We start from the raw sequence: 15,545 nt of genomic DNA on the forward strand, positions 1-15,545 counted from the left end.
AAGACACAATGTAGAGTTTTCAGTGGGTGAAATCAAGCAAGGGACTTGTTTCTTGGTGTTTTTGTCAATAATTTTACACTGAAATTTTGAATAGGACGGTTGCCATTAAATAAACCTTCTCTCCAGCGAATGGATATCGAATTCTTCGTTTTATTAATCACTGTCAGGTTGATAGGTGCATCAGGTGGACCTGTGATAGAAAATATTAAATATATTAACAATTTTGTATTGAACCTTGATTTGGAATATAGTCATACCGACCTTACCAGCCAGTACAAATTTGAATAAATAATTGACTGATTCAGTTTCTACTTACTGAGTACTATCAATTGTGATGTTTTTGAGTCGTTTCCAACAGAATTTTTTGCAAGACACGTGTAATTCCCAGAATCATTGCTTGTTAAATTTCTAACCAACAAGATGCTTTTATTTCCATTTGTGTATATCACATGTTTTGCGTAATTTGTTAAAGAAGTGTTCGTAGAATTTGGTAATTGAATGTTTGCAGAATTTGGTAAAGGATTGTTTGCAAAACTCCAGGAAATGTTTGGGGCAGGATTTCCATCAAAAATACAGGTGAATATTGCTGTCTTTTTGTATGGTATTTCCTGACTGGGTGTTGGCGAGAGAATAACATTAGGAGCATCTGAAAGTGGAACAAAATATGAAGATTTTATATAGATTTTGATAAAGAGAAGTGAGATTTTTCTTTAGTTGGTCGTTTAGCTGAGACTCGAGGAAGCGTGTATGGTCCTTGGAACGTCACCTCCCATGCACCCACCCCCCCAAGTTATCCACGAAACCACAGAGTCAGCTAAAATCCGTTAAGAAAATAAATGAGAGTACGATAATTGGCAAAAAAGCTACTGCGTAGTCACGTTGATATAGGACTGGAATAGTTAATATTGTATAAAAGTTATATTATTTCCTTGCGGTTTGATGCGTGAATAGGCGGTGAACATTGCATTACGTTTTAAACATAATAAATTGTTAGTAACTTTTAAACCAAAACGTTTACACAATTGGAAACAAACAAAACGCCCGAATAAATTCGCCCAGTGAAAAATGGGCCTTACAGCGCACGCGAAAATACTACAGCGGTTGCGTCTATACTTTAGACGAAAAATAAACTATTATATAAACGTGTTTAATATTTGCCGTACGTGGCACGAGTGACAACAGCCGTTCGTATAAAGGCACCTGCACAGATATAAGAGCTATCTCCTTACGCAATTGGGCACTCCTGACATTTGGCTAAGCATAAAGCTGTAGACTGTAGTGTGCGCCGGGTTTAATTTGCATTAATATAGTTATCGTTTATAATTTGCCACATTTTTACACCAGGAAGTAGATAGCTTCCATTTTGAGCTGTATATTGAATAAAATTCTAAATAAAACAAAATGCCTTGCAAAAATTTTTCAGCCGCACTAAAAGACCTCTCAGACATTATCAACAGCTACATGATCGCTTTTACAGGCGAAAACATGATTCGCTAGACTCATTCAATTTTCATTCCATCAAATTTATTTCGATTTGATCTGATTTAGAATGCCAAGTATAAAATATATATACGATATATGGCAGGTTACTTGCATGGCACTATTTTACTTTAAAGAAGTGTGACTGAAGAGTTTATTGCATGCGAATTATACGAAGCTTAAACATATACAGCTTTTTATCTATACAAGCTTAGATAAAAAATCATAGAAAAAAAATATCATGAAAAAAAATCTCACTGATAAAACCAGATATAGTACCTCTGGCTCCTTGTGCTGCAGACCAAGCTATACAGGAAAATATCACTAGGCCACCAATAAGTGTAGTTAGACGTAACTTTATAGTTAATAAATCCATAAATTCGATGAAATTTAAACTTAATTTTTCATTGTCATTCGCGTTTTATCTTTGAGCAATAATCTGTACGTCACTTAATATACGGAAGTGACAATTGAAGGTCATAAAGTCGTTGTTGTTATGTACATGAAAGTGATTTGTAGATTGGCTCATTCATGACTGAGCCTGCTCATATAATCATTGCTTCATAATCATTGCTTCATAATTCGGTCATTTTCATGATGACCATATAAACTATATATATCGTTGTTTTGCGCACGTCAGTAAGATGCCTACACTTAGAAAACACTACGCATAAAAAGTTATATAATGTAAGACTTAAAAAACCTACTTTTATACTGTAGTTGCAAGTTATTGCAGTTTCCTTCATATCGAAAATGAGTAGGGTCGGTGAAAAACGATAATTTGTAAATATATTCCCATGTATGATTAAGTAAATTTTTTCACACACAGGAAACAAAATCCACATTAAGAAAAAATGAAAATTGTCCAATGAAAATTAGAGAACTGAGTAAACGTGATCTCATATTATTTTACTCTTCTATAAATTTTGATTTTGTTTTATTAGAACTGACTTTATCAAACTTTCTATAACAAAATGATATTTTATAATTCACCTTGCAAAATTTAGCTACATTTTTTTAAATGCAAATGAATGCATGAACGAAATTATTCGACTGAAGAAAAAGGACACATATTAAACTGTCAGGAAAAAATAAAATATATTATATCCATTCAGCCAGCTAGATATACGCTGTAGGAAAACCTTAATATAAAGGTTCTAAAAATTGTAGAAATGAGCTACGGACTGATGAGAATAATGAAATTGTGCACTCACCCTTACATACTTTACCATCACCAACGTATTCTTTGTTGCAAGTGCAGTTGTAGGATCCAATCGTATTGTTACAATAAGCATCTTTATGACAAGGATTTTTTGAACATTCATCAATGTCTACAGTCAATGTGAAAAATATCTGCTCAGCTCAGTGATCTTATATAGCTAGGTATAAAGTGATCAATAATACGTTTATAACAAGTACGATCGTACTACAGGGTGTCCCAAAAAAACCGAAAACTATTGAAATCACCCATAACAATGCCATTGTTATGCGGTTGAGTTTGAATGCCTAAACACTCAAGTGTTGGGCCCACAAGTGTATAAATCGGGGTTGCCATAAGCATTTTTATGCATGCATATGATGCTGTAAAATTTGCTTGTTCGCAAAAATGATATTTATTAACAATATTTACAATTTACAAATATGGATAACCTTATTTAAATGTGCATCTCAAGGACCATGAGCTTCGACATGTCCTCTTTCTCTAGCAACACAAAGCATTTAGCATTTTATAAGTTGCATTAAATCCCCACGGGCTAAAATTCGTGAACACGGCATTCAAATTTTAACAATGAGTGATTTCAATAGTTTTCGTTTTTTTTGGGACACCCTGTACAGGGTGTATCAAAAAAAACGCAACCACTTAATATTCATGAATATCCTCTTTGTTCTGCAACACAAAAGACGTTTGGCCCCTGGAATGCGAGAAAGCTTGTAATCATATTCTAGCGGCACAATCGTCGGTAAACAAAGTCGGGTGCGTAAACCAACGAGTTGAATTGAAAGTATTTAACGAGTAAAAATTTATTTACAATTTATTTTACAAGGTCGACAATAAAAACTCGTTGTTCGGTTGTTAGCTGCACCATTATTAGTTTAGCTGATTTGACCATTAGCAGTTGAACTGTACGATTAGAAGCCATTTTAAAATCCCAGGGGCATAAAATCTATTGAGCTTATGAACAATATGAATTTTAGAATATTAAGTGGTTGCGTTTTTTTTTATACACCCTGTATAGTGGACCAGGAACTGCATGACCGAGTTTCTGAACTGCATTGTATTTACAACAATAGAAAGAACAATGTATTTCTAATCGTTTGCGTATTCTTATATACAGGGTGTCTCAAAAAAAACGCAACCACTTAATATTCTAAAATTCATATTGTTCATAAGCTCAATAGATTTTATGCCCCTGGGATTTTAATCGTACAGTTCAACTGCATGCTAATAGTCAAATCAGCTAAACTAATAATGGTGCAGCTAACAACCGAACAACGAGTTTTTATTGTCGTGCATGATAACTTGAATGCTAACTGTCGACCTTGTAAAATAAATTGTAAATGAAATTTTACTCGTTAAATACTTTCAATTCAGCTCGTTGGTTTACGCACCCGACTTTGTTTACCGACGATTGTGCCGCTAGAATATGATTACAAGCTTTCTCGCATTCCAGGGGCCAAACGTCTTTTGTGTTGTAGAACAAAGAGGATATTCATGAATATTAAGTGGTTGCGTTTTTTTTGATACACCCTGTATAGGCTGAATATTAATGATATATAGGCTGAATATTAATGATATGTATATATTATTTGCTGCACATATAGTCAAGAATTGCTTATAACTTGCTTTAACGGTCAAAAGTAAAAATTCGAACTCCGTCAATCGATGCGGAATATTGCTTAGAATAATTGTGCCAAGTTTCATTCCGATCAAACAAGTAATGCTAGAGCCTTAGGGTTTTTTTAAAGAGCGTCGCCCCCTAACAACAACAACAACAACAACAAGAAGATTAGCAGCGGTTAGGGACCAGTTCCTGGTCCAACAAAGAATCGAAGTTATGATTGCACTTGGGGCCGGTTGTATCAGTCCCGTTTACAGTAGCCTAGCCAGCTTGTCGATTTGTCCCGCTATGCTAATATTTTAGTGTTCATTGACTGTGAAAACAATGAATTTCTAAAGACATGAATAATTATAATAACTCGTCAGACAAAATCGTCAGGCTGGCTACGCCACTGCCTGTTTAACGGCGCTTAGGCCAAATATGATCCACTTTTCACACATTCTGGCATGCAAATTTAACAGAAAACATGTGTGGATTTATCAAATGCCAAAATATTTTTGGCTTTAACAAAAGTTTACAGAAATGAAAAGGTAAAATTGTTAGCTGCTTGTTAAAAATGACGCTTTTCTAAAGACGAAGAAACAATCAATATTTGCGAATTATAGACGTAATTCTTGACATGCGAAACTTGTTATAAAAGATTCAGTTCATATAAAATAAATAGCAATACAGTATACCATAGCAAATTTGGATTTATTTAGGCCAAAAAATCTTATTACTCGTTTTATATATTTTTACAACTATCTCGGAAGGGGAGGAGGGGAGGAGGGGAGGGGGCTAATACCAGGGCTAATACCGTCAAAATCGGGCTTGCAAACTCGACTTCTGGGTATGACGAGTATGATTTCAAGAATTTCAAAATATGAAAAAGGTAAGAACACAAACAAGATAGGAAGAAATTCGCGAAGTTCTCCAGTGACATTTTTGTTTCTAAAGTGATTGAAAATATATTTATATATACAACAACCTAAAGTATAAGAAATGACAAATTTCTATTCACAAACAAAATCAAATCAAATTCTCGGAAACACACTCACCAGTACATGTTGTACCATTGCCACTGTATCCATTGTTGCAAATACAGTTGTAAGATCCAACCGTATTGTTACAATAAGCATTTTGATCACAATTACTCAGGTTGCTGTTTGCGCATTCATCAATATCTACAGTGTACCAAAAAAAGTATAAAAAATGACAAATTCTAATTCACAAACAAAATCCAAACAAATTCTCGGAAACACACTCACCAGTACATGTTGTGCCATTACCACTATATCCGTTGTTGCAAGTACAGTTGTAAGATCCAGCCGTGTTGTTACAGTAAGCATTTGGATCACAATTATTCCAGGTGTCGTTTGTGCATTCATTAATGTCTACAGTGTAGCAAAAAGTATAAGAAATCACAAATTCTAATTCTTAAACAAAATCCAAACAAATTCTCGGAAACACACTTACCAGTACATGTTGTACCATCACCACTATATCCGTTGTTGCAAGTACAGTAGTAAGATCCAGCCGTATTGTTACAATAAGCATTTTGATCACAATTATTCCAGGTGTCGTTTGTGCATTCATTAATGTCTACAGGGTAGCAAAAAGTATAAGAAATTACAAATTCTAATTCACAAACAAAATCAAATCAAATTCTCGGAAACACACTCACCAGTACATGTTGTACCATTGCCACTGTATCCATTGTTGCAAATACAGTTGTAAGATCCAACCGTATTGTTACAATAAGCATTTTGATCACAATTATTCAGGTTGCTGTTTGCGCATTCACCAATATCTACAGTGTACCAAAAAAAGTATAAAAGAGGACAAATTCTAATTCACAAAAAAATAAAAACAAATTCGCAGAATACACACTCACCATGTCTACAGTGTACCAAAAAAAGTATAAAAAATGACAATTCTAATTCACAAACAAAATCCAAACAAATTCTCGGAAACACACTCACCAGTACACGTTGTACCATTACCACTATATCCGTTGTTGCAAGTACAGTAGTAAGATCCAACCGTATTGTTACAATAAGCATTTTGATCACAATTATTCAAGTTGCTGTTTGCGCATTCATTAATGTCTACAGTGTACCAAAAATTATAAAAAATCACAAATTCTAATTCACAAACAAAATCCAAACAAATTCTCGGAAACACACTCACCAGTACATGTTGTGCCATTACCACTATATCCATTCTTGCAAGTACAGTAGTAAGATCCAGCCGTGTTGTTACAATAAGCATTTTGATCACAATTATTCTTGGTTTTGTTTGCGCATTCATTAATGTCTACAGAAGAAGAAACGGTTCAGACAAAATAAAAAAGCAATAATTTCGCGGATTCAAGTTAAAAAAATCTTAATAAATTTATATAAAAAAAAAGGGACTAAGGCCAAAACAAAAAATGTAAGCAAAGTTCCCACATGCGCGGAAGCAGCTGTAACATGTACGCACAATTACACTGGCGGTCGAAAAGAACTGCTCAAATGTTGCTATTGTCGTATGTAACAGGAATCGTAACAATCAATCTTTTATTGAAAACTAGCGGTTCAAAAGAACTGTTTAGATGCAAATTCATAAAGAAGAAGCGAATATAGGAGAGAGCTTCATAGGCATTTTGGATAATTCCGTTATTTCAAGAAATATTTCAGTAATGCAACCTGCTACACTTCCAAGATAGTCAAAAATGGTTTCAGGAAGAGGGAGTGACAGAAATGGATTGGCCTGCACAGTCAAAATACCTTAACCCTATTGAAAATCTGTAGGATAATGTCAAGGGGATAGTGCAAGAAAGGAATTAATACATAAAGCGTCCATGATTTATGGCTTGCTGTAAAGACTGTCCATAGGATGAATTTCTTTTGACTGTTCACGATTACCACCTTAAAGTGCTACTGCAACGAAATTTTCCACCCCTTTTTTATTGGCTCAATTTAAAGTGCTCACTTTCCTGATTTCATTTCTGAAAACAGAATCAAAATTGGCTTTCTCAAAAGATTTTTATAGCTCTCCAAAGTCGCGATTTTTGCCACTTCCTGTGCGAACTTTTGCTCCGCCATATTGTGGTTTGTGACGTAGAAAAGAGTACCGATTCTTAGCATGGCGTAAAAATACTAGTGTTAAGTAGCCTCGTCGACGAAGACCTCGTCGCGCGGTTCTTTGCGCGGCTAAGTCGATTTCAAAGATTCGTACATCACTTTTGTTTAGCAAGATCCCTTAAACAAAAGAGTATTGAAAGAAGATTCTGTGCATACATTTTATGTCTGAAAAATCGTAGCAAAAGTTGAAAGCTAACAGATATATAGGCAAAGGCTGATTTTATCATCAATGCGAAGATACTTCGCGCGCACATACATCATATCATTGTCACAATATCAGAATCCGTACCGAAATCCGCCCCAAGTAATATCCAGAACGCTGTCACGGATATTCAGGAATGGTCTGAGGCAAATCACTTCCAACTTCACCAGAAAAAGTGTAAAAAACTGCGTATTGATTTTAAAAAAGTCAGGAGCTCATTCCCCCCAATTGAAGTCAATGGGGAACCCCTAGAAGTTGTAGAAGAGGCGAAACTACTCGGTCTTACCATCACACCGACCTTGAAATGGAATAAACACGTCAATAACATTATTTCAAAATCCTCCACTTGTATTCGCTCTATTTTGGAATACACTTCAACAGTGTTTCATTATGCACTGCCAAAATACCTCAGTGATGAAATGAACGCGTCCAGAAACGAGCTCTCCGAATTGTTTATCCGTCTGCACATTGCAAGGATGGATTGATCGAAAGTGGGTTGGAAACATTACACGCACGAAAGGGAATCCGCATATAAGAAACTTTTTAATCAAATTTTAGCTGATAAGCCAATAAATAAGCCAAGCTTTAAATTGAACGAGTTAGTGTGTAAATCGGAATCTCCCTTAACGTATGAGTTGCGTACGGAGAAACATTTTTACATCCCCAAATTTCTTACCGACCGGTTCAAAAAGACAAAAACTCTTTTATTGTTAGTAGTTGCCAAAATAAATAATTAAATTATTATATAAACTATATACTATACTGTAAATTTTTATAGCTATACTAGCTCAACTATTGCAAATATAAACATAGTTTTTAGCTTACTCTCACCTGTAATCACCACGTAATTCAGTCATATGTAACTGCAATGTGTGTGAATTATTAAACTATCTATCTATCTATCTAAAAGACGGAATATGTGTTTAGGCTAATAAAAATAGGGTCGAAAATTTCGTTGCAGTAGCACTTTAACAAAAAGTATGCCACGCCGGTGTAAGGCCGTCATCAATTGTAAGGCCAAAGGAGGGTCAACAAAATAATAATATTTCATATAGCTTAGCATGTAATCTAGTCTATATTACTCGTATATATTGTTAGAGGGACAGTTACGTTCATTTGAGAGCATTTAGACTTGTTTTGAGCAGTTCTTTTTGACCGCCAGTGTATAAATGCAAGACATTAGAGTAGTTTGGATCAAAATAGACTGTGTCATGTAATGATTGACTCACCTTCTGTTTGGGTTGTTCCTGAGGATAGAGTTGTCAACACGGCAGTTGTTGAAGATTGCGTTGTTGCGTTTGTCTGTGGAGTTGTCGACACGGCTTTTGTTGTAGACTGCGTTGTCGCGTTTGTCTGTGGACTTGGCGACACGGCTTTTGTTGTAGACTTCGTTCTCGTGTTTGTCTGTAGAGTTGTCAACACGGCTTCTGTTGTAGACTGTGTTGTCGCTTTTGTCGACTGTGGAGTTGTCGTCACAGCTTTTGTTGTAGACTTCGTTGTCGCTTTGGGTAATTTATTAAAAAGTACTAACTTCAGTAATTTGGTTTTTAACTGCAATTACATCACTAACTCTTTAATTCTCACCGAAAAATTCCTTAGTCTGTTGTTACATTACCATATTAATACTATTTCGTATTTAAATTAACATTTACAAAAAATTAACTTAAAAAAAATAAATTTCGCGAATTTATTCGTGCGCCAATTCTATACTAGTGCGCGAATGTTAATTTATCTTATATACTCATTGTTATATTTGTTGTCCTCGAGTTCTCATCCCCGTTCCCGTCTGTGTATTTTTCGAACAAAACAGTGTCTGGCCACAAATTGGTGATTTTCAATTTCTTTTAAAAGGCTGGGAAACGGGATTAATAACATCTAGTTTCGGAGAAACATATTTTAAAATTGCAAAACTTTTTCCTTATGTAAAAAAAGGGTAGCCATTTTAAACAAAGCTTGTTTACAAGGCAAAGTCAAGACCTTACCTAAAACTTCTAATCCAAACCAGCTCAAAAATATTTTCCTGCAATGATTTAGGTCACAACTAAGGCTAGCACAAAAATAAAGTTCTACTGGGCGTTGTTCATCGGTGAAACATGGTAACCGTAACATATTTTAAAATCCTCCTGTCTTCTCGTCGACATTACATTAATTACAATACATTTTATTACATTAAATGATTTAGAAAGATTAAGGCTTTTGTACGCATGAGTGACAAAATGATACAAAATTCCCCATATTTTGACTACGGCAAATACATAACCCACGCATGCGCATTCGCGGCGAAATCCGATTAACGTTTGCCTCAATTCAACGCTTATAATGTTTACTTGAACGCCATTCGAATCCATGAAGTTACTTGCATGATATAAATATAATTATAAATATTAGCTTGAGAGTAAATCGATTTTGATTTTTGGCACTGCACTCGAAGCAGGTAAATTCTATAGGGTCAAAGGGTATTCAAAGGGCTTAATTTCGACTGGAATTAACCGAATTATACACACTTCAAATTCAAGCCAGGAACTGTTGATGGAAAAATGAGTCAACTATCGGTCCTCCGGCAGGAATCGAACCTACGCTTAAGCCTTTCGCGATGCCGGTGCAATGCTCTTGCCACTGAGCTAAAGAGGTGGCTGACAAGCGTTGTAATGTGCACGTATATGATGGTAATGCCGGGATAGGTGAGGGTAAATGAATCATGATTATTAGCTTGATGTTAATATTCCCCATGCAGTTTGTGAAATGCCCCGAAACAAATTTTGAAATTTATAGTTTTTCAAATGCAGACATGCAGTAGAAACCGTGAAACCAGATGGCAGAGTAAACAATTTTTAGAAAAGCATTTGTTTGCTTGAAAAATCCCGACTAGCACTGAAATTCTAGGAACGAGTTTCTAAGATTGCATGCCTATTTTCCGCTTGTACCGACACGGCTGCATATTTACGACTTTACGTTTACGTAGCCAATTTATAAAGAAAAATTATTGGCACATGCATATATGCTACAAAATGATGTAGATATACGGGTCAGGAGAACTTAATAAGAACCGTAACGCCTTCGATGTATTTATTGCTATGTACTAGCAATGCAGTTGTTTTGTAAATTCCATGCATGTTTTTAGTTTTGCTGATTACGAGTATAAAAAGGTCACATCTTGTCGCATCAAATATTAGTGTCTTCATAAAAATTCAGCAATCATATTACAGAGCAGTACATCTCATACATCATTATATAGAGGCATAAGGCAAGCTAAATTTATCTAATATATATAGAAAGTTATACTTTGATGTACGGTCCAGAACCCAAATAAATCAAACGGTTAGAAAGGCGAACAAGGAAGTAGAAATACAAATTAAACTATAGCTGCAAACTAAAGTCCGTAGTGTAACTACCATGCAGTGACCTAACTAATTTACAAAATAACTGTTGCAGAGATCAATGCATAGTTCATTCCATGATTTGAAGTAATCGAACAGTTCGTAATAAAATCCATTTCTGTATGTTCAAACTTAATCCCTGACAAGTTAATACAGTATATAACTTTACATCCATTTGGCCATCACATGCGTGCATGTTGCGTATATATAACTGTAAGCGATTGATAATACTCTACCTTCAGTCTTTATCCAAAACACTGAAATAATCAACACTAGCAGCCAAATAAAGTTCCTTTTCAACGTCATTTTTTTAGTTGTGTGTCAGTAAACATTAGCACAGTCATCAGGATATTCATCCAAAAGCATGCATATTTAGTGAAGCTATAGAAGCAACGTAATTTGATATATAGCCGACAACGCATGCATACAAACGCCTACGTGTGCAAACATTTCAGAAATATGATACGAAAATATAGTGAAAAAAAAAATTGGAATCCAAATTTGACAGACTGCTGAATCTGCTGTATATAAGATACTACAGTAAACGATATTTTTTTATATGGCAATATAAACACTAGCCTATTAGGTTTCCGATCATATCTTTGGTATATCAATACGACCAAAAATGACCAAGTTATCGTCAGCCAAAAATGGTTAACCGCCAATTGAAATCAAATTTTCCCGCTTATAATTATAATGCCATGCAGTTATGGGAATTCTCAGTCCGTCTCTGGTATAAATCGGGCCCATTATCAGCATTACTTGCTATTAATTTATTATTAGTTGCCAGAAAGCTAACTTTCCAAATACTTCTAACTGATCTGTTATTGGCATGAGTATACCTAGACATGGTCGTGCATTCATGTTTATATTTCATGAACTCCGGTCGAAATATATAAGAATACAAATGTCCATATGCATGTTTTTAAAGTAATCCATGGCCTAACGATCGCATGAGGAATCGCATGAGGAAGCAATTAAGTATGAAATTCCGCAGTGTAGAACAAGTGAACAACAATATTTCAAAATTCAAATTTTGAATTAAAAAAGTAAGAACACAGGACACGTTTACGGACATGTTATGTTTAATCATGTCAAACCTGGGCTCTTTCAAATCGATAATGCATCTTATATACCTTACCTGGCGTGCCACTTTGAATGTACGAATGTGAGTTATGTGATGATCTAGAACATCTGTGATCTGCCCGAGATGCGATCAGTGCAAGCGTTTTGGCTGGACCAGGAAGCTGCTGATTCATTATTTTTGTACATATGTTTGTGTTTCACTGTCTTCTTAAACGATTGTGCACCCAAATACTCAGATGCTCAGTTGGGTTGTCGGCCTGACAATTTGATATATGCATGTACATGTGATGAGTGCCCCATGCAAAATTGTGATACTACGGTATATTAAGTTTCCTATTGTCATAATTTCAATGCCTGAGCCGGCTATATGCATGCTGAATCCCAAGTTGCATATATGATGAAGACATCAGGTAAAATAAAATAAGGCCTGTTTCAGACGTCGAATGAACTAAAGACTTTGTTTAAGTTCATTTGCATTCGATTTGGCACATGAAAATTTCGACGTCTGAAACTAGCATAATGTTAACTGACAAAGGCTTAGGTTATACAGGGTGAGTCAGAAAAAAGTCCCCTCTATTGAAATCAAGCCTTTGTTAGAATCTGATTGCCTTAATATTATGATAAACCCAACTGAAAGCAAGACGCTTTATTTGAATGCCTCAACCTAATAACTATGCTATTTACACACTACTGCGTTGATCATGCATTCAAATCAACAAAGGCTTCATTTCAATAGGGGGGACTTTTTTTTGACTCACCCTGTATACAGGGTGTATCAAAAAAAAGGAGACCTTTAGAAATCAAGCTATTGTTAAAATTTGAATGCCTTTTCAATTGGATTTGCTCATATGCTGAACCGTAGTGCGTGAAATATTGATGGCATGCATGCATGCATACATTAGAAAATGAATTGACGTTTGTACACAAGATTGTCTGCTCCTGGGAATTTGAAAATAACTTTAATAGCATAAGGAAAAATAACGACCCAAAAATATTCAAATGACTAAGCACACTACCAGAACAAAAATGGTTCAACTGACTTCGGAGCAAAGAGTTTTTGTAGTCTTAACTTATACCCAGCCAGCCGCGGCATCAGAAAAGCAGTTCGCGATATGCTCAAGCGTACGGTAGTTTGTGTTGAGAGAAATTGAGGCCACGTTGAAGGACATGGTCCATGACATTCAGTTCTTTTGATGTTCAATTTTATCAGTAATTTTCAATCCGGATCGAAATGTCAAGTGAATCTGTGTCAGATCAAGTTGTAATTCATTCCTGACTCATGTAAACATTTTAACAGGCAAAGTTTGTAAAATGAGATGCTGAGCCATTCCGGATTCAAAGTCAATTCTAACTCATGTGAACAGCCCTAATGCTCGCACGCAGTGTTAAAAATTAATGAACAAATGATTTGTTCGTGTTTTGAAGGAACAGCTAAAGCAATTTACCACGCATACTGTTATCGCTTTTGTGCTTAGTCGTTTGTGCTTAGTCATTTGAATATTTTTGGGTCGTTATTTTTCCTTATGCTATTAAAGTTATTTTCAAATTCCCAGGAGCAGACAATCTTGTGTACAAACGTCAATTCATTTTCTAAAGGTCTCCTTTTTCTAATGTATGCATGCATGCCATCAATATTTCACGCACTACGGTTTAGCATATGTGCAAATGCAATTGAAAAAGCATTCAAATTTTAACAATAGCTTGATTTCTAAAGGTCTCCTTTTTTTTGATACACCCTGTATATTGTACATATAAGTCGTGTCGAATGCAATTAAAACAATAGATAAAGAGATGATAAACCTCATTAAGCTTCATTATCATCTCATTATCTATTGTTTGGATTGCATTCGACGCGACCGAAATACGACGTTTAACCATAACAACGAGTATTTGCTAAAACAATTTTAAAAGAGGTATTTCATACCTAGATTTTCTTGTGTGTTTTTCTACGTTTTGCGTGGAATGTCAAAATATCCCGTAGAAATGGCGAAAGGGCCTGTTCAGTGTTTACAGACTAAATTAGGCAAGGGGGGGAAAGCAGGCTGTTGGTCAATTCAATGTATTTTTAGGGAGGAAAAACGTGGGTTTCAGTTCCCAGTAATTAAAACGTAGAGCCTAAATTGTTTCGCAAATTACGTTGCAGTAAGCCGCCAAGTCGCAGTATTAACAGGCATGATATTTTGACTCAAACTATAGTCAATGAAAGAGTAACTGCAGGTGCGAATAGTTTAATTGCAAAGTTCACAAGACATATCATAATTATATTTTCTAATTTATCTCCTAGTAATAAAACAGTAAATGGTACCAGCAAAAGTAAGCTATACACAAGAAACAACTATTGTAATTATAATATTCTGTGTAGACCTTTTCAGTCTTGACGCACAAGATTAGTTATCTGTATCTATAAGAGAAGAAAAGCAAGAAATCGTATTAGACTAAGTACACAAAGTACAGAGGTGATGCCAAGATCAACTTATGTAAATGTAGTAGTATATTAGACGCAAAACAAAACCTTACCAAATTTATTTAGGGTAGAAGTTAGGAATGCTCAGGATATGATTTCGGTGAGCAAAGATGCGTCACATCCGCTTTACCAATATAGAAACGAGCGTAACAACCACCACAGTAATCAGCTTTACAAATCGCCTCCTGATAGTTTGGACATGAGGCGTTCTGACAAGGATTAATGAAGCAATACACTAACTGACATGGTCTGATTGGTGTCGCTACAGTTGTTTCAGCCTGGTGTGTGGAAAGATTTTGAATGAGAAAATTATGTCTTAAGTCTGGCAGAAGAAATAAATACTGAATTTTGAATAATAACCTATAATATAACAGCAAGAAAAAAGTAAACAAATTTCATCATAGAGACACGCAATGTCACCCTGCATGTTTAAATTATGCATTTACATTATGCCAAATCAAGAAAAAGGACACTAAGGACAGTCCTCGTTTATGACATTACAATGCAGCATATCGATTTTAAAAAAGCAAAAAATATCCATACCATTAAGGCGAATGCGATGAGAATCACTAAACCAAGCTTCATTTTTGAACTGTCTTTCTTTATTGTTGTTGCCAGTGAGATGTTGCAGGTATATATGGTGATGTATTAACACTGTATCAATGCTTTTATAATAACCACGATGAAAGGGGGGAAATAGTAACATCTGCATTCTTATCATGGGAAGTTAAAAATCGTTCTTCCATGATTTCCGTTGTCTCGTTATAGCGATCGACAAAACGTATATTGCTGACGCAATGACTCACAAGAGTTTCTCAAGCAGCGGATTCCATTCATTTAGTAATCAGCGCATTTAAGAGCGTCAGCAAAGAAAATCTACACAGGGGAAACTAGAATTATTGACACATGTCACTACAAAACACATATATGCATTGTTAATAGTTATTTCTTGTCAAGCAGGCAATAGATCTTTCGTATAAGTCAGTTCGTAAC

At 35.2% G+C, this 15,545-nt stretch overlaps 2 protein-coding genes and 1 long non-coding RNA gene across 3 annotated transcripts; all 3 read right to left on the reverse strand.

The window, feature by feature from the left end:
• Window positions 1–19: 19 nt before the first annotated feature.
• On the reverse strand, window positions 20–5,437 carry LOC114536277 (immunoglobulin superfamily DCC subclass member 3-like). Its single transcript, XM_028557611.1, has 5 exons — window positions 5,418–5,437; window positions 5,357–5,379; window positions 2,694–2,810; window positions 317–646; window positions 20–190 (listed from the first exon to the last, which is right to left on the reverse strand). Exons 1-5 carry the CDS (start codon window positions 5,435–5,437, stop codon window positions 33–35), a joined length of 648 nt encoding a protein of 215 aa, XP_028413412.1. The 3' UTR covers window positions 20–32.
• Window positions 5,434–6,346, reverse strand: LOC114536255. The gene is made up of 5 exons (XM_028557581.1): window positions 6,281–6,346; window positions 5,983–6,108; window positions 5,775–5,900; window positions 5,567–5,692; window positions 5,434–5,482 (listed from the first exon to the last, which is right to left on the reverse strand). The coding sequence occupies exons 2-5, from the start codon at window positions 6,061–6,063 to the stop codon at window positions 5,453–5,455; spliced, it is 363 nt and encodes a 120-aa protein (XP_028413382.1). The 5' UTR covers window positions 6,064–6,108; window positions 6,281–6,346; the 3' UTR covers window positions 5,434–5,452.
• Window positions 6,347–14,253: 7,907 nt separating this feature from the next.
• Window positions 14,254–15,270, reverse strand: LOC114536321. Its single transcript, XR_003688421.1, has 3 exons — window positions 15,096–15,270; window positions 14,606–14,830; window positions 14,254–14,489 (listed from the first exon to the last, which is right to left on the reverse strand). It is a non-coding gene; the product is annotated as an uncharacterized LOC114536321 (long non-coding RNA).
• Window positions 15,271–15,545: the final 275 nt, after the last annotated feature.

This window comes from Dendronephthya gigantea, unplaced genomic scaffold (assembly GCF_004324835.1).
Source record: "Dendronephthya gigantea isolate DGI-Jeju-01 unplaced genomic scaffold, DenGig_1.0 000133F, whole genome shotgun sequence".
Taxonomy (NCBI): Eukaryota; Metazoa; Cnidaria; class Anthozoa; order Malacalcyonacea; family Nephtheidae; genus Dendronephthya; species Dendronephthya gigantea.